General features: G+C 37.3%; 1 protein-coding gene across 1 annotated transcript in view; it reads right to left on the bottom strand.

Annotated features, from left to right (window-relative positions):
* LOC150110436 (uncharacterized) overlaps positions 1-19,632 on the bottom strand; it is a 286,950-nt gene extending 267,318 nt beyond the window's left edge. Inside the window, exon 1 of the mRNA XM_090398515.1 lies at positions 17,879-19,632. Coding sequence (XP_090254641.1) covers positions 17,879-19,632 — 1,754 coding nt within the window. The remainder of the gene's footprint in view (positions 1-17,878) is intronic.
* Positions 19,633-23,600: the final 3,968 nt, after the last annotated feature.

Consider the following 23,600-nt stretch of genomic DNA (forward strand, 5'->3'; position numbering starts at 1 on the left):
AGTACTAAGTGGGGGAATTATTGATGCGATTTCAGATGAACATTTTCCATGGAAATATTTGTAGAATAAGCACAGTGTGGAGACCAATCTTCTGTGCGAAAATGGGGGGGGGGGAAGTCAGTTGGTAAGAGATGAGTCATTAATAAGTCTGATTGCTCTCCTCTGTATTGAGTCGAGCTTTTTGAGGGAGATTTTGGGGGCCCCATCCCATATATGAGAACGGTGCTCGACGGTTAGGTGGATTTGTGAGTTAACAGATGTTTAGGGGTGAAGTAATGTCTCAAGCGAAAGAGAAATCCTAGTTTTTTAGAAGCTGACGATGCAATGGTTGTTGTGTTTATGCCAGGAGAGGCTTGATGTCAGGAGAACTATTTTCTCCAAGAAGGGAAATCTCAAATTGTCTGGAAATTTGAGTGTTCTCAAAAATAATACTGGGAAAAAATAGTTCTTTTTTTTTTTTTTTTGAGAAATAAGACAGTAGTGGGTTTTATTGGCAATGAAATTGACTAGGTTATCTGAATCCCATTGGAGAATATCTTGGAGATCAGAATTGAGGGCAGTGGTAGTTGATGTTCTGTAGGTTGAGGTGAGTTGTGTAGAGTAAGGTTAATCAAATGAAAGGGAGTACAATGTGCTGTCGTCTGCAAAACTGTGTATTGGATTGGAGGCACGCTGAAGTAGATCATTGATATATAAGCCTTGAGGAAAACTCTGATTGATTCAGCCAGAGAGGCATGTGGTGACGGTTGTCTGCAAGGATAGAAAAATCAGAATTCCATGGTGGACACAGGAAGTTAAAGAGGCAGAGAAGGAAAAGAAGAAAGCATATCAAAAGTTCCTTGGAAATGAGTCAGCTTGTACTCTTTGAGAATACAGAGACATATGTAAGAAAGCTAAATACTGTGTAAAACTAGCTAAACAAAAGTCATGGGAGGACTTTGGCAAGAACATAGAAAATAAATATCAAAAATGTGGCAAAATATTCTGGAGGTTGTTGAAGAAGCTTAGAAATAAGGAAAGAGTGCTAAAAGGAGTTAGAGATGAAAAGGTGACATGAAAAGAGGAGAAAAAGATATCCTTGAAGTATGGAATAATTACTTCGAAAAATTACTAAATGAAACAAGCAGTTATAGCACAGTGGTAAAAAACATTCAACAGGCATACAGTCAGGAATACATATCCATACTTGAAGTAGAAAAAGCCATCAAAGGCTTGAAATGTGGAAAGGCAGCAGGAGTAGATGATATTCGACCAGAAATGCTGAAGTAAGTATGGTGGCATAAAAGTCTTACAGTGGCTGCCCTGATGAGCTCCAGCCAAGGAGAATAGAAGTTGAATTGCAGGATAGAGAAAAGAGCACATTTGAGGCCATTTGGTGTGAGATTGTGGCTAGCAGAACTAAATATACAATTGGGTGCTGCTATAGACCAGGTGATGGAAAAGATGGTGGTGACAGTATGCACAAGCAAATAGAAGAAATGGGTGGAAGGAGGGTGATTATTATGGGAGATTTCAACTATGGTCGCATTGATTGGAGTGAGGAGAGGACACACGGGAGGAAGGAACTGGATTTTATGCGGTTATTAAGGGATAACTATCTGCGACAGCATGTAATGGAAAATACTAGGGGTCAGAGAGTGCTTGACCTAGTAATTACATCTGAGGATTTGGCTGTAACAAATATGACCACATTGCCACCAATCGGTGAGAGTGATCATAGGGTCTTAACTTGGGAGGTGGCTAAAGGTGTAGAATTTTCAATTAAGACAGGGTACATGTGGAATTATCGGGCGGGAAAGTATGACAAGCTTAGGAGTTTGATTGGTTCAGTGCCATGGCATGTACAACTGCAAGGACTAGAAGTTGATAGTGCATGGGAGGTAGTTAAGAAATGCTTGCATGAAGCAATGGCTGACTGTATACCTAGAGTCCGAATAATAAATCAAGTAGGGGTTAAATGGATGAATAACACCATTAAGCTTGAGTTGCAAAAAAAGAAACAACTATGGAGGGAATTTAAGGAGAAGGGTGACCGGCAGGCACATGAACGGTATAAAGCGCAGGCCAGAAGGGTGACGAGTGTGGTAAGAAAAGCAAAAAAGGATTACGAAAGAACATTGGCCAAGCAGGCTAAAGAGAATCCTAAACAGTTTTTTAGATATGTAGCAAGTAAAAGGAAAAATGTACATGGCAGATTGATTTTAAAGAATGCCGATGGTAGGGAGGTAACTGAATCAGTTGAGATAGTTGAGTTACTGAGTGAGCACTTTGCAAAAGTATATCATCCAGGTGGTGACATTGCAGAAACGAATAAACCAGTAGATTATACGGGAATTGTGGTTAATGAAGTGGAGGTGAGTAGTCTATTGCATAACCTCAATGTCAATACATCTGTGGGATTGGATGGTATACCAGCTCGTGTTGTACGAGAAGCAGCTAAAGAATTGTCAGTACCCTTGACCATTTTGTTTAATTTGAGTCTCTGCATAAAGGTGGTTCCAAGACTGCTGTTGTAAATTACTGACCGATTAGCATATCAGGAATCATTGTCAAGGTCTTAGAGAAAATAGTCAAAAGGAAAATACAAGATTGGATAGAAGAAAATGCGATACTGTATCGGGGACAGCATGGTTTTGTGAAGGGTAGGTCATGCCTCAGTAACTTGCTCACGTATTATAACACAGTGACGGCTGAACTGGATAAGGGTAATGGGTTTACGGTGATTCTACTGGACCTTGCCAAGGCCTTTGACAGGATTCCACATGGAATTCTAATCAGTAAATTGCAGCATATGGGAATGGACACAGGGTTGGTGAGATGGATAGGAGGGTGGTTGACGGAGAGATATCAGAGAGTGGTTTTCTCGGGAGTAGAGTCCACAAGACGTCCTGTGACTAGTGGTGTGCCACAAGGATCTGTTCTTGGACCACTGCTGTTTAATTTGTTCATAAATGATATAGGAAATGATCTGAGAGGAACAGTTCATTTGTTTGCGGATGATGCAAAGTTGGGTAGGGCAATAGTGAATGCAGATGACGTCAGAATTTTGCAGGATGATTTGGATAGATTGGAGGTCTGGGCTAAGGAGAATGGATGTCAGTTTAATGTGGCAAAATGTAAGGTTATGCATTTTGGGGTGAAAAGATTGGCGGCAGTTTACTGCATTGGTGGAACCCTGCTCCAGGAAATTGATGAGGCACGAGATTTAGGAGTGTTGGTGGATAAGGAATTGAAATTTAGGGGACACATTGCAAAAGTGACCAAAACAGCTCATCAAATCACTTGGTTGCTGAAGAATACGTTGACAAGCAGGTTATTGTTCCTCTCTATCGAGCCTTGATAAGACCCCATCTAGACTACTGTGCTCAGATTTGGTCACCTAGGTTTCTTCTTGATGGGGAGGACGTGGAGAGGATCCAGAGGCGAGTGACCAAGATGATAGCAGGTCTGTGGAATGAACCGTATGAGAACAGGTTGAGGATTTGTGGGTTGCAAAAATTGGTTGATAGGCGGAGGAGGGGAGATATGATTGAGACATTCAAATTACTGAAGGGTTTCTATAAAATTAATTCAGAAGATATTTTTGAGAACAGGGCTGGTTGTGGGAGGACTAGGGGACATCCATGGAAACTGGGCAAAAGTGTGGTTAGTAAAGGTGTTAGAGCTGGGTTCTTTACTTTTAGAGTAGTGAATGAGTGGAATGCGCTCCCTGAGTCTGTAGTGGATGCTGTGACAGTGAATGAGGTTAAGGTGAGGTATGATAGATACTGTATGAATGTCAGATAGTTGTGATGAATATGATTTGGGGCCTCCCTCGATGAGTCTAATGACTCCCTGGAGTTGCCCGTAATAATAGTAATAATAGTTCAGAAGGCCTGGACAGAGGGACGAATTCCCGATGATTGGAGTAGAGCTCTCATAGTATCCATATATAAAAAGAAAAATAAAACAATGTGAGAATTACAGAGGTATTTCTCTACTGAGTGTTCCTGGTAAGATTTATGCAAGTATACTTGAGAAACGGTTGAGAAGAATTGTGGAAGAAAAGCTTGGTGAAGAACAAGCTGGATTCAGGCCAAATAGAGGCTGTCAGGATCAGATCTTCACTTTACGACAAATAGCTGAGAAATCATGGGAGTATGACAAAGATCTGTATTTAAGTTTTGTCGATCTGGAAAAGGCATATGGCACAGTGCCAAGAGGGAAGCTATTCAATACGCTACAGTTATACGGTGTTAAAGGGGCATTATATCAAGCAATACTAATCTTTATTTGAGTTGTAAGTCAGCAGTTAGAATTGAAGGAAGTACAGGAAGATGGTTTAATGTTAAATCTGGTGTGAGACAAGGATGTACATTATCCCCTCCTTTATTCATTATCTATATGGATCACATTATGAAGGAAAGTGGTATTAAACATGATATCAAAATTGGAGATGTTAATGTCAGCTCTTTGCTTTATGCAGACGATGTTATACTTCTAAATAAGTCCACTACAAGTCTGCAAGATTCCCTAATGAAATTGAATAACTGTTGTAATAGATATGGTATGAAGGTCAACAATAAAAGACAAAGACAATGAAAACAGCCAAAATGGTTGAAAATGTCAACTGCATTGTGAACGGAGAACCTGTGGAGCAAGTAAAACATTTCAGCTACTTAGGCAGGATTTTTAGTGAAGATGGTAAATTAAATATGGAAATAGATAACAGAATCAACAAAGCTGGTATGGTAGGAAGTCAATTGAATAAATTCATATGGAATAAGAGAGAAATTAGTCAGAACACTATATTAGCTGTATACAAGACAGTGTTCAAACCAGTTAACTTATGGATCTGAGAGCTGGGTCAGAAGTAAAACACTTGACCAAAAGACTAGAGACCGCAGATATGAGAGTGCTGAGAAAGATTAGAGGCACGAACAGACGGCATCAATGGCAATATCATATTAAAAACAAGGATATTAAGAAAGAACTTGACATTGTCAGCATCCAGGAATGCATTACCAGAGCTGATCTCAGGTGGCATGCTCACTTAAACAGAATGGGCGAGGAAAGATTAGCAAAAGAAGTGTTCTTTGCCAGGTTGTGCAGGAAATTGACCCAGAGGAAGACCAAGATATAGGTAGATTGATACGGTACAAAATGCATTAGATGATAGAAATATAAGATCTCATAATGTTGGACTCTTGACAAGTAACAGAGTGATTTGGAGGAAAATTGTATATAAGAAGTTAGTAATGATGTAAATTTTTCACGTAGTACTATCATATCCTGTACACCTCTTGAGGGTACATGGCGGGAATTTGATGATGATGATATATATAGTAGGACGAGGATTGGTGAGAGGACAGAACCTTGTGGAACCCTGGCATTAGTTGAATGGTGAGAGGGTTAGGAACTATCCACCACCACACATAGTGCGCATCCAGACAGAAAGCTGGCAATCCAACTACAGAGGTCTTGAGATAGATCAAATGATGGTAGCTTGCTTAATAAACCCTTGTACCAGACCCAGTCAAATGCCTTGGAGATATCAAGTGCAAATGCTATCTGCATGGCATTTGTACAGAGGTGGGTGACATATGTGAGCATATCTCCTGTTCATCGGCAGCAACAGAATCCAAATCAGGTGGACGTTTATTAGATAGTTAGCTTCAAGTAGAGTAGGAGTTGGGAATTGATGATTTTTCCCATTATTTTGGACAGGACTGCCGTGAGCGAGATGGAGGCAGTAGACAGAGACAGTGACTTTGTGCCATTCTTGGAAATGGGTTGAATATAGACCAATTTCCAGGCTCTGAGAGAGATACCAGTGGAGTCTTTTCTTCTTCATAAACTGTTGAGTTCTGTCCACTGCTGGACAAAGGTCTCCCCCATGGTTTTTCCAGACCACCCGGTTTTCTGCCTCTCCCATCCATCTCACTCCTGCAACTTGTTCCACTTCATCCCTCCACCTTCTTCTAGCTTTTCCTCTTTGTCTTGCTCCATCCATTGGTATCCATTCTGTTGTTTTTCTAGTCAATCTCCCATCATTACATCTGGCAACATGGCCAGCCCATCTCCACTTAGCTTGTTTAATGTATTTTACAATATCTGTGACACCTGTTTGAGATCTTATCCATGTATTTGTCTTCCTACCTCTAAATGTTATTTTTAGCATACTTCTCCCTATGCGATGTGTTGTTCTCAGTTTTCTGTTTAGTGCTTCTCTTAAAGTCCATGTTTCTCCCCAGTATGTTAGGACAGGAAGTATGCACTGGTTGAAAGCTTTCCTTTCTAGACTCATACGAATGTCACTTCTGAATACATCTCTCATTTTCCCACAAGCTATCCATCCAAGGTGAATTCTTGGATGGATAGCTTGTGGGAAAATCTCTTTTCTTTGGCAATCCTCAAAGGATAAGAATTAGCCCAAATATACATATGAGATAACTTGTTCTATTTCATCATTTTCAACTTTGACAGTTCTTTGGTTTATGTATTTATTCATCATTATTTTTGTTTCTTCTCTATTTATTCTTGTATATTTATCCTTCTCTATTTATTTTTAATCCAATTACTCTGGAGAATTCATTTAGCTGATTTAGCCTCTCTTCCAGATCTTCAAGATTATCTGCTATTATGACATCATCTGCAAATTTCAGATGATGCAGCCTTTCCATTTATGTTTATTCCTTTCGTTTCCCAATCAAGGCTACTTTTGTTTCATTTTTTTTTATTTTTAATTTCGTATCCAAACACAAGTAGTACAGTAGTAAGTGGTACAACATGATTTACACCAAATGAGGATACATTACAATGAGATCAGCTTAGATTTGGTAGGTGAATTATACAGGGAAATAATAATTAAATATGAAAAAAGGAAACTATACATAACTAATATACAATAGATATGGTCAGATGTTCCTCCAGCATCTTGCACAATCAACTGCTCTTTCTGTGCAGGATATAAGGTCCTCTTTTGTGCAAGGTAATGGAAGAAAGGGGCAAGCAAGAAGGTGTTCCATGGACTGGGTTGTCCCACACTCACAATTGTCTGGGCCAGTGAGGTAGCCCCATTTGATGAGGTTTTGTTTGCAGCGTCCTGTCGTTCGTGAGGCTTTTCCAAGTATTCCAGTCCAAGTGGGCACCACGTGGAAGATGTTCGGCTATTGGAATACCAGTATTATTTTCAGGATACAGTGCTAGCCATTGTCGAAGTCTCGTCTCTGGGAGGTTTTTAGGTGGTTCAACAGTTGCCAGGAAGCTATGTCGGGATCTTAGTCTTTGGGGCACTGCAGTCTGGCCGAATAGTGGGTGGCGTTCATCATTCATTTGTCTGCTTCTTTCATCAGCTGAAAATGCAGATCTTCGAATTGAAGGGGGTGCAATACCAGCCAAAGTATACAGGTCTTTTAGTGGTGTTGGTTTCAGGCATCCTGTAATTAAGTGGCAGCTTTCATTCAATGCTGGATCAAGTTTTTCAGAATGGCAGGATCTGGACCATACTGGGCAGGCATATCAGCAGAAGAATAGCAAAGGGCCAAGGCAGAAGATCTCAGTGTGTTAGGGTCTGCACCCCATTTGGAGGAAGTAAGCTTTCGTAATATAATGTTTCTTGCATTCACTTTTGCCTTTGTTTTTTCTATCTGGGTTTTATATGAGAGGGTGTGATAGAGAGTCACACCGAGGTAGACTGGGTTCCAGGAATGTTCTATTTTAGAGCCTTCCCAAGAAATCTATAGCTTCCTGTTGGCTTCGTTATTGTTAAGGTAGAAAAGGCCAATCTGGGTTTTCAAAGGGTTTGGTTTTAGTTGATTGCCGGTATAGTATGTAGTTAGATTATTTAAGGTAAGTGCTAGAATAGTTTCAATGGACTTGAAATTTATTGATTGAGTAACTATGGCAAGGTCATCAGCTTAGATAAAATTTCTAGTTCCTGGAAAGATGGGGAGATCACTGACATAGATGTTGAAAAGTAATGGTGATAACACACTTCCCTGGGGGGGAGGCCATTTTTTTGGAGGTGCCAGTGGCTCTTCCTACCCCCCCCCAGGTCCACATAAAAGAGTCTGTTTTCCAAGAGTGATTGGATCAGGAGGACAAGGCAATAGTCTCTAGTTATTCTGTATATTTTATTTCTGAGTGTGAGATGGTTTATGGTATCATATGCTGCAGTTAGGTCTACAAAGACTGCTCCTGTGGCTAGTTTTTGCTCATAACCATTTTCTATATATTGAGTGAGGTTGAGAATTTGTGATGTGCAGGATTTGGTCTAAAGCCAGCCTGCTCAGCAATGCGATGGAGTTCGATTAGGGATTGTAGCCTATTCAAAATTAATCATTCATAGAGTTTAATGAGGTTGCTGAGTAGTGATATAGGTCTAATTATTTGCTTCTGTTGGAGTTTTCCCTGGTTTCAGAAAGGCTTTGGCATGCCTCCAGATAGTCTTAGGGTTCTGATGCAAGTGTTGTATAGGTTTAATATCCACTCTTTAGTCCTGTTTCCAAAATGTTTAATCTGTTCATTACAGACATCATCAAGGCCTGCAGATTTTCTAGGTTTTAATAGGTTTATGGCAGCATTGAGTTCAGTGATGGTGAAATCTGAGTTAATCATATTTTATTCCTCACTTGGGGTTCTAAGTATCTTCTTTTTTGTGTGCTTTTTTAGGGAATTTTCCATTCAGCAGCAGCTGGTGAGCAATTTGATTAGCTATTACCTGCAGATGCTCATATGGCTTAGTGAAATCCTTCCTAATTCTGTTAATAAAGTTCCATGCCTTTCTGCTACTATGGGTCATATCAAGGACTTTTCTATTTCTTTTTTCCATGAGAAACGCCTTTCCTCTGCCATCTTGGAGCATAATTTTTCTCCTGCTTGGATAGTCTCTTCTGAGAAGGTCTACAAAGTAAAGGCATCCGGCAAGGTCATCCATCACCTTGCCAGATGCCTTTTTGTACTGGAACCTTTTCACGGTTTTTTATATAATTTAATTAAAGAAGTTGCATTATTGTAAATATGTTTTAGTGTTTCAACATATGGTTTCTCAGTTCCCTGGGTTGCAAGAGCTTTTAGTGTTGCAGGTGTTTTAACTAAATCAAATGATTTTTCATAGTCTATATAGGCCAGACATAAGGGTTTATTGAATTCAATTGATTTGTCAATGAGCTGTCTTAATGTGTGAATGCAATTCTTCCTAAACCAAGCTTGTTCAGAAGATTGCATTCCCTCAAGTTTAGATTTTATTTTATTATTTATAATTTTTGTGAAGACTTTATATATGGTAGGGAGTAGGCTTATAGGTCTGTAGTTTTTAATTTCTTCCTTATTGCCCTTTTTAAAAAATAATATTAGAAGTGAAATGGTCCAATTTTTTGGAATTTTTCTCTGTTTTAGGCATTTATTAAAGGGTTTAGTCAGCTGTTTGATGACAGGGCTTCCTAACAGTTTTAAGATAATTCCATCTTCTCCTGGGGCCTTTCCATTCTTCATTTCCCAAAGTACCATTTTCACTTCACCTTGTAAGATCTGAGGGGCATCGTATTCTTTCTCACTAGAGTTATCCATAGTTGATTCTTGAATGTCTCAGTCCTTGTCTTCATAGAGTTCAGTATAAAATTCCTGAATTTGTTTGATTATGCATCTCAATTTTTTTATAAGTTCACCATTTTTACCTCTTACAGTAACTATTTCCTTTGTTCCAACTGATAATGTTCTTCTTAGGACCTTCATATTAATATTGTTTTCTATTGTTTCTTTAATTTTCCTAGTATTATATGATCTAATTTCATTTTTCATCCCTTTGCATATAGTTTTACAAATTTTCAAATATTCCATTTTATTGGTCTCATTCAAATTTCTTTTCATATCTCTTATTTTCTTCATCAGATCTAAGGTTTCCTGTCTTAGTTTTTCCTCTTTTTGGTGCCTTTTAACACCTCCTATTTTTAGTGCAAAATTCAAGAGAGATTTTGTTAAGATTTCATTAGCATCATCGATGGTAGTAGCCATGTTTTAACTTTTTTTAGTTCATTTTTGAGTGATTCTCTATAACAGCTTTTTTTGTGGTAGAGGTTTTGTAGCTTCACTAAATTGGACTTTTTTCTTATGAGCACATTCCGTTCCCATTTTTTGTTGATCCACATACTTTTGCCCTTACTAGTCTGTGGTCACTTCCTGTATTGAAACTATTAAGCACTTCGGTATATTTATTATATATCTTTTGTTGGAGAGGATGAAGTCTATTTCATTATAGGTTTGTCCATTTCGGCTTCTCCAAGTCCATTTACAGTTGATTTTTTCTTGAAAAAGCTGTTTATAATAAAGAGGTTATTTTCTGGAATTCAATAAGTCTTTCCTCCTCTTTCATTCCACTGTCGAAATCCAAATTTACCAATAGAGTTAAGATGGTCATCTCTGCTTCCAATCTTGGCATTAAAGTTGCCCATTATAATTATGTAGAATTCTTTAGACTTATTTAATGTGGATTCTAATGTTTCATAGAAATCTTCTATCTTTTCATCTGGATGGTTCATGGTTGGGGCATATAATTGTATAATTTTCAGTTGGTATCTTTTATTTATGAAGAGACATAGTTCAGTTCTTGGTGTTATTTTATTAACAAACAGGACATTTTCCTTGAGTGTTTTTTTTTATTAGGAATCCTACACCACTAGTTGAGTTTCTTTCACATTCACAGTGGTAGAGTAGATGTCCATCTTTTAATTGCATGAGCATTTCTTATTTCCTTCTTATGGCCTATAACGTCCCATTTTACAAGGTGCACAAACCTTCAGGACAAATGGAGGAAGGCCAGGAGACTCTTTTTTGTGTCTAATTTGGACAGTATTTTACTGATCTCTTTCTGGCAAAAGGATATAGTGGGCATTGTATGTTGGGCATCTGGTATGGTTGGGGGGGGGGGCATTTGCCATTGTCAATTATGCATGCATTGGAAGCAAAGTGTGAGGCCAGGAGATTGGACTTTTCTGTAAGTGATGATGCAATGAAGCCATATGGGTATGATAGAGGTGGGAACAGTGTTGAACAGAAGTTATGACTGATTGCTTTGGCGAGAGACCAAAAGGCTCTGCTGCCATTTGGACAGGCTGCTAATTTCCTGCTTTTTGCTCTTTCGAATGCTGTTTTGGAAGCATTGATTGTTTTTTTTGCATTTATTTCGGGCTTGGGTATAAGCTCTAAAGGAGGATGGAGTTCTTGATTTGAACTAGTGATGGTATGTTTGGTTTTTCATTTGTACAGCCTTGGCACATCTTTTGGAAAAACCAGGGTTTAGTTAGGGAATGGCAGGTCAGAGTACTGTGGGGAATGTATGTTTCCATGCTAGTAAGGATTACTTTGGTTATAAGTTCAGTGCATGTATTTGAGTTAGAAGGTCAGAAGCAATAGTCTAAACAAGAGAATGAGGCAAAGAAGTTGCGAAAGCTGTCCCACTTGGTACTGTTATAATGCAAAACTACTCTTGTATGGAAGTGGCTGTGTATCATTGTTGCATGGGAGAGGAGATGAGCACTAGGTTGTGGTCAGAATTGCTGGGGGGGGGGGCTCAGTCAGGAAGAGATCTAGGGTATTTGGAGAGTGGTTCGGGTTATCAGGTATTCTAGTTGGCATCTGAACTATTTGTATAAGGTCATTAGTGATGGCAAATGTTTCAGCATCTCTGCCTGTAAGATCTGTACAGCTGGAGGAGGAAAGTCAGTTGCCATTCTGGACATTAAAATCTCCTAGGAGGATGATTTCGCTGTTGGGAAAGTGGGACTGGAGAAATTCAATTTTTAAGGAAAGGAAATTAAAGAACTCAGAACTCTTGGTTGCATTAGGGGAACGCTAGACAGCATATGAATTTGACTGAGATAGGAAGGGATATTTTCATCCAAAGAAGGTCAAAGTTGGACCATTCAAGGTTGGGTGCTCTGGCAAGGTATGTCAGAGTGGATGTATGTACAGTTCCCCCCCCCCTTGAGTCAAAAGGAGTTAAAGAGTGTGTAGTTTGGGTTGAGTTGAATAGTGCTTGGGAGGGGAAGGGGGGGGGATAAGATTTGAGTTTCTACCAGAAAGAGTAGGTGGGATTTGGTAGACTGAAGGTGATAGTGGAGACTATTAAGGTTGGAGTTTAGGTTATAGATGTTGGTGATGTAAATATGTAGGGTTTTGTGAGTCATGAACTTGACCGCAGGGGTCTTGCACATTTCCCATGCAGTGCCTGTATACTAGTCACCTTGGTGGCATCACTTGGTTTTTGCACCAATTTAATTTGTCTGTATTCGATGATCCAACTGTAGTCATCATTTTGACATTTTTCTGCAAGTTGTCTTTGAAGCTAGCATCCTTGTTCCCTTTGTGCAAATGTTAAATCTGATCAAGCATGTATGTGTGACTGGGGACAAGTGTCTTTGAACTTGTTAATCGCTGTTATTAGTTTTGATGTGTGTTTGTCGCCGTGTCACAAGTCCAGGAGATGGAAAGATTGATATTTTTAGGATCGATGTGGCATTCTTCTGCTATATTGATGATGTCTTCTTTTAATGTTTTTCTGTTTTTCCTTTGGAAAGTTCAAAATAACAGCGTTGAATTTTTTGTTTTTGGCCTCCATTGAGTCGTGCACTGTTGATGCGATTAGGTCATGGAGTTCTTTTGCGGGGGGGGGGGGGGGGGTGAACTTGCATTCCAGAGCTAATCGTCAGTTGATTCAAGCTTGGTTTCTAGTGCTCGTATTTTGGAGGAAAGAGTTTCATACATAGCAGTGATGTGCTGTTCGAGGTTTTCAATTCGTTTGCCTAAGTTCAGGACTGTTTTACAGAAGGGAGGCACAGCAAACAGAAATAGGGTTGGTTAAGGTCAATATATATTTTGTGCGCCGACTCATCCATTTTTGTGCAGGAAGTGCGAATCCAGTGCCAACAGAACTTGCACATTATACCTTTTTTTCCTCACTGATATCAATTTTACAGCTTTAGCACTTTGTGGGTTTGTCGGCAATCAATGGCGTAATGCTGGTGAGACACGGGGTGCTTGTTCATTGGTTTTTTTTTGTTTTTTTATGTTGGGCCCATATACGAGAGGTTGGCTGGTCAACTTATAGTACTTTAGTACCATATATGGGTAGTGGGATGGGAAAGGAGGAACTTGTTAACATTCGATTTGAAAGCCTGTATATTGTATTCCTTTAAGAAATACCTCAGGAGGGAAGATTGTTCCACAGTACAGCAGTAGCAGGGATGAAGGAGGAAGAAACTTGTTCTGTGAGTTTCAAGGTGTACTGTGAAGGGATGTTGAGAGGTGGCTGTACGTGTTCCAATGGGTTTAGTACAGAGTGGGGGAATTATGGATGTTGTTTCAGATGAGCATTTTCCATGGAAATATTTGTAGAATATACAAATTGCAGAGACTAAACGTCTATGTGAAAGTGGGAGGAGTGAACAGGTAAGAGATGGATCAATTATCAGTTTAATTGCTCTCCTCTGTATTGAGTCAAGCATTTTGAGGGAACTTTTAGGAGTCCCACTCCAAATGTGAGGACAGTATTTAATAGCTGGGCGGATTTGCGATTTGTGTAAGGTTAACAGCTGTTTTGAAGTGAAGTAACATCTTGAGCGAAAGAGAAAGCCTAGTTTTTTGGAAGCTGAGGATGCAATGGTTGTGATGTGTTTATGTCAGGAGAGGCCCTGATGTCATGGTAATTCCGAGAAGAGAGATTTCGTCTTGTCTGTCATCTGCAAAACTGTGTATTGGGTTGGAGGTCAACTGAAGTAGGTCATTGATGTATAGAAGGAAGAAGTTTGTTGCCGCCATCTTTGCTTTGCATAGTAGGTATAGCGAACGCTTGCACATGACTGATTTTTAGATCAAAATATAACTTATTTAATGCACTAAACGTACTCACAGGTTGTATCGACTCCTTAGTACCCACTGTTAATATTCCCGTTTGATGTTTAATTTGTATGGAAAACTCTTGCAGTAGCGATAAAATGCTGGAGCACTAGTTTATAGTAGCTTACTTGCAGATGCCCATACCTATCAGATAGCCAATCTCCAATCCAATGCACTAGGCTAATTCCAACCCCATCCATTCTATTTTGACTATTAACTTATCATGCAGTAATCTATCAAAAGCCTTTGCAAAATCCAAGTATACCACTGTGTATCCATCTCCTTTGTATAATGAAGCTGTCACCTTATTGTAACTTAGGCAGTTAGCTTTAAAGAAAAACAAGATAAAGAAATAAACAGAAGAATCACAGTAGAAAACAAACATTTTGGCTGCATAAAAATTATCTGTTAGGAAATGTATGTGTGTGTGCGTGTGTTTAAAAGAACGCTATGTGCATTATTTCAATGTTTACCTATAGAAGTGAGGCAAGGGAAACTACTACAGAAAAAGAAGATTGTGTGTGTGTCCTAAAGAGCCGTGGAGAGAAGAACATTTCACCAAATAAAAAGGGAAAGAATTAGAAATAACAGAATTAGTGAAATGACTGGAATAGAGGATTGCTTGCTTAATGCTCTTTACACCTATGAGGTGCATGAGGCCACGAGTTTAGCACACCATCCTCTTTGGTCCAGTGCTGCTTCTCTTGCTCTCCCCCGGCTCAACCATCCCAGTTTATTTCGTTCTTCGATTACCATCCAGCAGCATGTCATTTTGGGTCTTCCCCTCTTCCCTTTACCATCAGGCACCCATGTCAGTATTTTTCTTGTGTGTTCTGATGTTTGCATTCTCAGTACATGACCTATCCATGTCAATTTGCATTTCTTTAACTCTATTGTAGTAGAGGATACTGTGAAGTATTGTAAAGCATGTAAACATAGATTGGCTGACCAAATTAGCTGATTAACAAATGAAAGATAGAAAAAAATTAAGCATGGAGTGGATATCAAGAGAAGGAAAGGTTGCCAAGCAACAAAATGGAAAGAATCTATAGGGGGTTGACAAGTGATGGCGAACATTAGCTAAGGACAGATACAGCTGGTCTCTTGCCAAAGCAATTGATTGTAACTTCTGCCCAACATTATTCCCACCCCTATCATACTCAGATGGCTCTATTGCATCATCAAGCACAGAAAAAGCCAATCTCCTGGCTTCACACTTTGCTTCCAATGCACACGTAACTGACAATGTCCCCAACCATTCCAGATACCCAACATAAAAGGCCCCTATATCCTTTTGGCAGAAAGAGATCAAAAAAATACTGTCCAAATTAGATACACAAAAACAGTCTCCTGGCCCTGATGGCATGTTTCAATTGTATGAAAGTTTGTGCACCAGAAATGACTCCTATCCTAAGTTGCCAGTATATACTCTCTTACTTCACTGGTATCTATCCCACAGCCTGGAAATTGGCCTATATTCAACCATTCCCAAGAAAGGCAACAAATCACTGCCATCTAATGACCACCTATCTCACTCACCTCAGTCCTCTCTAAAGTAATGGAAAAATCATCAGTTCCCAACAATACACTACCTTGAAGACACCCACCTAATGAACGACTGCCAGTATGGATTCCATCACTGCTGATCAACAGGAGATCTGCTCAAATGCCACCCATCTTTGGACAAATGTTATGGAGAAGTCTGGAAAATCTCAAGTGGTTGCACTTGATATCTCCAAAGCTTTTGACCAGGTCTGGCACAAAGGCTTACTAAGCAAACTACCATCATTTGGTCTGTCAGAGCTTCTGTAGTTGGATTGCCAGCTTTCTGCCTGGATGCACACTGTGTGTGATGGTGGATGGTTCCTTATTCTCTCACCATTCAATTAACGTTGGGGTTCCACAAAGTTCTGTCCTCTCCTTTCACTAACCCTTTTTCCTGCTATATATCAATATACCAGGAAAATGACCTACTTCGGTTGACCTCCAACCAAATAAACAGTTTTGCAGATGACAGCAAATTGCACTCTTCCCTTTCATTTGATAAACCTTACTCTACACAACTCACCTCAACCTACAGAAGATCAACCACCACTGCCCTCAATTCTGATCTCCAAGATATCATCTGATTGGGACTCAGATAACCTCATCAATTTCAATTCTAGTAAAACCCAGTTTTGTCTTATTTTTCAAAAAAAAAAAAAAGACCCATTTTCCCCCAGTATTATTTTTGATAACACTCAAATTTCCACACAAGATGAGATTTTTCTTCTTGGAATTACCCTGGCATCAAGCTTCTCCTGGCATAAACACGTGAATCATTGCATCCTCAGTTTCTATAAAACTAGGATTTCTCTTTTGCTCCAGATATTACTTACCTCTGAATAGCTGTCAACCTTATACAAATTGCAAATCTGTCCAGCTATTGAATATTGCTCTCACATTTGGAGTGGGGTCCCTAAAAGCTTCCTCAACACAGAAAAAAAACGATTAGACTTATTAATGACCTATCTCTTCACACAAATGTTTGGTTTCTGCAATGTGTATTTTATAAATATTTCCATGGGAAATGTTCATCTGAAATAGCATCAATAATCCCCCCCCCCCATTTAGTACTAAGCTCATTGGAACACGTGCATCTACTGCTCAAAATCTCTTCATAGTTCAACTTGAAACTCCACAGAACAATTTTCTTTTCCTCCTCCTTCATCCCTGCTACTGCTGAATTGTGGAACAGTCTTCCCCCTAATGTATTTCCCAAGGAATACAATATATAGTCTTTTAAATCAAATATAAGCAAGTTCCTCCTTTCCCTACCCATATATGGTATACTAATGTATTATAGGTTGATCAACTAATCTCTCATGTATGGGTTCAACATAAAAAAATATACATATATATCCAGCAGTAGATGGATAGTGGCCGAAGAAGAACATGTAAATAAAATATAATATAGATGTGAATTTAAAACTTTTTGCTATTTTTTTTTTTTTAATTTGTCACTATCCCGATAAGTTTCCCTCACATGAAGTCAATATAACTGGAATTTCACCTTTCCTAAACCAACCGAACATGGTTGACATACTCTGATTGAAAATTTTGATGTGTTCATTATTTATTGCACCTAAGTTAGTCAGAAAGAAATCTTGGTGTGAATCAAAAAAAATGAACATTTAATATCATAGGACAATTAATGGGATTCAGAGTATCTTAACATCTCATTCACAATATTAACATAATTATAAGGTTTGACATCAAAAGTTCAAAAAACAAACTACCATTAGAGTAACCATGCTAATTTTTTCTGCTTCAATTAATTTCTATCTAAATAAATGCCTTTTCTATCTTTTTATATTATTATTATTATTTGACACCTCCAGGGAGTCCAAAGACTAATCGAGGGAGAGTGTGCCAACAGCATCGAACAATTGGTCCCCTTCCAACTACTAACCATGCTCAAACTTACTTAACTGAGCCATTAGTAGCAGAGGCTCTACCAATCGACCAACCTTTGTCGACATATATGATTCTTTTTTGAGGATTTTCATGTCCTTTTAGACACTTATTTGATAACCACCTCCTTTAAAAGGTCATCTAAAATAATAGTATCTCTAAACTAAAATTGTTCAAATAATATGGACATTTTTGTGGAATGTTAATGTGCTGAAAAAACTGGAAAGAGACATAAAAATTAGCATATTTGCAATCAACATATCAAATTACACAAAAATCAGTAGAACATGTGCAAAGGGCAAAAGTAATTGTGATGATATCTAAATCTATTCCACTGAAAATAGATATGATTTTAAATTAAAGATAACAAGATGGCAAAGGTTTGTCACGAGTGTCCCAGTCCTGAAAGATACTTCAGGTGCAAACTTTGTTTGCTTACACTTGAATAATGGATTAAACCAAGTATATAATTTCTTGGTATCTTTAATTTATAATATAACCAAGTGAAAAACTTTTAACAGATATGATTTTAATTATGAAACAATATAATTACCTTTCTGAAACTCCATCATGAATTTTATCAGTAGTTTTGTCATAATCCAACATAAGATCATCTGAACCCAAGCTAGAACAGGACGAACCGATATCTGAACAAGATAAGAGACTCTCTCTTCGCTCAGTCCCAGTTAATTCTTGAGATAGTTTATCTGAATCTCCTCGCTTTATGAAAATATTAGCAGCTTGCAGGGCATGTAGTTCTGTTACAGACTGCTGTAGGGAAGGTAATGATGCAACATCAAGTTTAGTTTGAAACGATATAAGTGCAGGCTGGTCAGCTATTTCATCATCGATTAAAAATTCTCTATTTTCCAGTTCTGAAACTGGACTAATTATACCCTGTTCAGTTAGACTCTCAGATTTCTCTTCTGATGAGTCTGGACTAGAATTCTGTGACTGAGTCATTGCTTTATTAAATACAGAGGAGGAATTAGCTGTACTTGAAACCACCTTTGTACTTCCACTATATCCTATCTTTCTAACAGAATGCTTAGAGGAACTATTATCTTCATTAACAAACTGCTTCTTTACTTTTGGAATGCCCGATCCATCAAATCTATACCTCTGGTTCTGATGGTATGAACGCTGTAAAGGAGTAGTGGTTTTATAAGTTAAAGAATTTTTAAATGAAGCATAACTTAACTCTGAAGGTTTTCCAAATTCTCTTCTCTCACCTTCACTATATCCAAAATTTGCCTGATTCAGCCGATTACTATTTGTTCGCTGTAATATAGATTTGATATAATCTTTATCTTCAGTACCAATATTCCAACCTCCTCCTGGCTGCCTCCTATATACTGGAGATTTTATACCACTCTCCCTTATCTTTAATGCAGCTGCCTTTTCCAAAACTGCTTCGGTAGAGGCATCTAGTTGAGAACGAGATACAGGTGATCCTTCACATGAATTAATGTGTTCAACATCTTTCAATGTTTCAGAGTCTTCCTGTTTTGCACTGTTCTCATGAAGACTACTACCTAGACCTGAATCTAAATCAAGCATACTATCATGACTATTAACTCCACACAATCCAGTTTCTTTGCCCACTTGATTTGAATCTTTATTATCCTCTTGGTTTGAATAATCAGTAAGCTGCGACTTATCTAAAAAATGTGGCATTTGAGGCCGAGGGAGACCAGATATGTGAGCAGTCACTTTAGAAGGGATTCTAGAAGGCTGCAGAGAGATTCTTTGAGAGTCCATCCTTTCAGATTTGTTATCGATACTTGCTGATATATTCTTGCTTCCTATTTGAGTTGTATCACTTTGTTTCTTGAGAGACAAATCCTTGTTGTCTAGCACTGACTTCTTTAATTGCTGCAGTGAATAGGGATTCTGTATATCATCAACAGTTTTAGCATTCCCATTATTCATGAGATCATTATTATTTGCTATAAGAATTTCACCCAAATTAGTTCTGTTGGAATTGGAATCAATAAAACAACAAGAACCATCCTGAAAGTCTATGGTATCTGTATTCATAAGACAGTACTGCTTAGAAGGAATGCCTGAATTCACATGAGGAATGTTGCACTGACCAGTGCTCGCTGGAATGGGCAAACTTGTACTACTTTTAGTAGCATTTAAATTATTTTTAGTATCAGATGGCTGAGTTATATGAGAAACCTGATTGTCAAATTTTGGAGATGGCTGTATATGTCTTTTAAAACTAAAACTATTCAGGCTATTTCTACTGTAAGGCGTAGGTCTAGCAATTCGTGATGCTTCTTCGTTTTTAGTGGAAGCCATTGGCACTGTGGTATAGGTATAGGTTCCTCCACTTGCCTTACAGGAATAACATGAGCCCATTCAGAGTAACAAACAAAAAAAGCTGCAATAAATAAAATTTATTTAAATAGATCAACAAACAGGAAATTAATATTTTAGATTAAGCTCATTTTCTTTTAATACACAAATACTGTAAGTTAAGATTATATATATATATATATATATATATATATATATATATGCTGATTAAATTTTTGTAAAAAATAACTGAAATAAAAAGATTAAGTTTCAATCAATAAAAGTAATATCATTAATGCTCTAGTAGTATTTATATGCAATGAAACCAATGTTTTTTTTTTTCAGGAGATGCAAGAAAATAAAATATGCTGATATTTTCATAATAAATGCAGAATTCAGCATCAGGTGAGAATGCAAACAGGCTTAATATTTTTGAAATAACAAAACTTTGGACAATAAACACAACAGAAATATAAAAAAATAGCTGAAATAAGGAAAATAAATGAATATTCAATATTACAAAATAATTTCCATAATATTAAAATTTTCCCAAGGGAGTAATAGAAAGTGGGCGAAAAGAAAGAAAGTGCCAGCATGGTTGGCTGAGTGGTTAGCGTATTCGCTCTCCAGCCAAAAGGCTGCAGGTTCGAATCCCGCTGTAGGCATGGATGTTTGTGATTGTCTGTGAAAATACTAGTGGTGGTCGGCAGTAGATGACCTTGGTGTAGATGAGAGTTTCTCAAACTGTGTTCCGTGGAACACTAGTGTCTGTGGAAGGTGAATAGGTGTTCTGCGAGAAGTTCTGGAATTTGTCATTTTAGTTTTCTGAGCATTTTTCATGAAAAAATATTTTATGGTAAAAATATTCTGAGGAGAATAATATTCGTGAATATGTCGAAAAGCTCAGACCCAGAACACCTAATAACATCTGTGTATCGTTAATTTTCACACATCGAAACCTTTCAACATTTGGGAAAGGGAATGCCGCTGTTTATGACGGGTCATAAAAAGTGCCTGCAAGCCCATTACAACAATTGGTGTCATATCCTCTGCTCTCAAAACTGAAGGAAATGACATCTGTGTAGCAAATGTCAGTGTCCAAGCAGCATATTTTTAAATATGGAAATATTCATGAATTATCGTTAATTTTCACACATCGAAATCTTTCAACAATCGGGAAAGAGAATACTGCCGTTTATGACCGATCATAAAAATTGCCTGCAAGCCGATTACAACAATGGGCGGCGTGTTCTAAAAACTGAACGAAATAACATCTGCGTTGCAAATGTCAGTGACCAATCAGAAAGGAATATAAAGAAAATTTTTTCACTGAAATTGAAGATCAAGATAGTCTGTATCCGGTTCTCAAATCTATTCCTACTGAATACTTTCTTCTCAATTTCGTATTGCAGCGTGTAAGTGCTTGTTCTGAAACTGGAGTGCCGTGATTTTTTTAAAAGTAATAGGAATACAGAGTTAAAATCTAATATGAATAAGAGACAAGGCACTTTGTTTAATTTTGGTATTAAGAAATCTCTTATTGAAGGTGTCTGTGACGGAACAGATAGCATAGCGAGTCATCCATATTATAATATTATAAGTACTTATAATATTTACAATATTATAAGTACTTATAATATTATAAATATATTTGGTGATCAGAATGGGATTATGTCAATGAAAATCAGCACAAATTAATTTAATGATGTTTGCATGAAGAAACTATGATATGCTACAAGATTTCATTAGGCCAGTGATTGAAAACTAATTTAAATGTAATTTATGTTTGTCAACATGCCACACCATATACATAAGTGTACTAATACTCTTTATGATTATGGCATAATTAATTATTAATACTTATGTTAATGTATGGACTTTAAAAAATTTTGGAAAGGTATTTACGAGTAAATTTGTTGGGATCGGGTCCTCGGAAAAAAAAATCAGCTAATGCCTTCTTATTCCCATATATAGGGAGTAGGCGAGGCAGCTTTTAATAAAAGAATTCTTCTTACTCTTTTAACTAATTTTATAATTAATATCTGATTTATTTCTAACTGTTTAATTTTTGTTACTGAACATTTTATCAAATCATTCTTATTACAATTGCTTTTATATTATTTGACACGGTTTAGTACTTTTCTTACAAGTATTGTTACAATTCATATTTACTTTTGTGTGTTGCAGTCTTTTTTTACTATTTTGCATTATTCATTTACTTTTATATTATTCGACACTTCTTATTTATAATCTTATTGTTTTACATACTAAAGTTACCTTTACAACACAATTCTATTCGTTTTTATTATAGCTCTAACAAATATTGGAATTTGAATATTATTGAAAAAATACCCATGGATTCTTGTTTAAAGACAGGAACTTTAACACAAGGAGGAGCAAGTACTTCTGCTGACATCTATTCGTATGATTGGAGAAGATATGAAATTGCAAACTGTGGTTTCTTCAAACGCTAATATTAAAGAACAAGAGTCATCTAAGAACAGACCAAAATGGAAGTACCATGAAAGTTATTTAAATTATGGATTTACGTGTATTGGCAATACACATGCTCCTGATGCAATGTGTGTTTTATGTAATAAAATACTAGTAAACAGTTCTTTGGCTCCAGCTAAACTTCGTAGGCACTTCGAAACGAAACACACAATAAATCATTTTTTTAAGAGACGACATGACTCGCTAGAAAAATCTAAACTTCAAATAGCTACAATTGCTACAACTGAAAATGCAACAGAGGCGTCCTTTCACATGAGTTACAACATTGCACTTTATGGGGAAGCTCATACAATTGGTGAGACACTCATTAAGCCTTGTGTGAAAGTTGAATGCATTCATCAACTTAGACTTTGCAGTGAATATTCATTGCAAATGAATGAATCTACAGATGTCGCAGGACTCACTGTATTACTAGTGTTTGTTCGTTATATATTTGATAAAAGTATTGAAGAAGATTTACTCATGTGTGAATATCTACAAGAAAAAACTACCGGAGAAGATATATTCAACTGTATTAATAATTATATTACAAAACAGGAAATCGGTTGGGAGAAGTAAATTGATATTTGTACAGATGCTGCTCAAGCAATGGTAGGAAAAATAGGGAGTTGTAACACATATTCTGCAAGTAGCTACAAGAGCCACCAAAAGTCATTGTTTTGCATAGACAAGCACTAGTAACAAAAAGAATTCCTACATATGTAAAAAATATTTTGGATGAAGCCGTAAAAATGATCAACTATGTAAAATCTCGACCACTTCAATTCAGATTATTTAAAATTTTGTGAGATGAAATAGGTAGTGCACATAACGCACTTTTATTACATACCGAAGTGAGATGGCTATCCAGAGCAAAAGCATTATTGAGGCTTTTTGAACTTCGTAGTGAATTAATGGTCTTCTTGATGTCACATAATTTAGGACAAAATTTTATTGAATTATTAAGAAATTCGTCATGGTTGATGAGTCTTGCGTATCTGGTAGATATTTTTACAAAGTGCAATGAAATTAACTTATCATTACAAGGAAAGAATATTACAATTTTTAATATAAGAGATAAAATTGCATCTTTTGATAGGAAGTTGCAATTCTGGATTTCTACAGTTGAACAGAATAAGTTTGATTGTTTTCCACCTTGCATGAATTTTTGACTGAAATAAATTCTATAGTAAATGAAGAAGTATCTAACATAATTTTAGAACACTTGCATGACTTGCAATCAACCCTTTTGCAATATTTTCCAAAATCCAGTGAGGATAATTCCTGGGTTCTGAATCCATTTACAGTGACAGCTAAGCCAGCAGGCTTCAGCGCATGTGATTATGAAAATCTAATTGACTTAATTACTGACTCTGATTTAAAACAAAAATACAAGGAACTGCCAATAAATGATTTCTGGACAAATTTAACAGAAGAGTACCCCACATATCAAAACTAGCTATTCTTGTTTTACTTCC

Source organism: Typopeltis vanoorti, chromosome 1 (assembly GCF_054136105.1).
Source record: "Typopeltis vanoorti isolate ZY-2024b chromosome 1, IOZ_Tvanoo_1.0, whole genome shotgun sequence".
Lineage (NCBI taxonomy): Eukaryota > Metazoa > Arthropoda > Arachnida > Uropygi > Thelyphonidae > Typopeltis > Typopeltis vanoorti.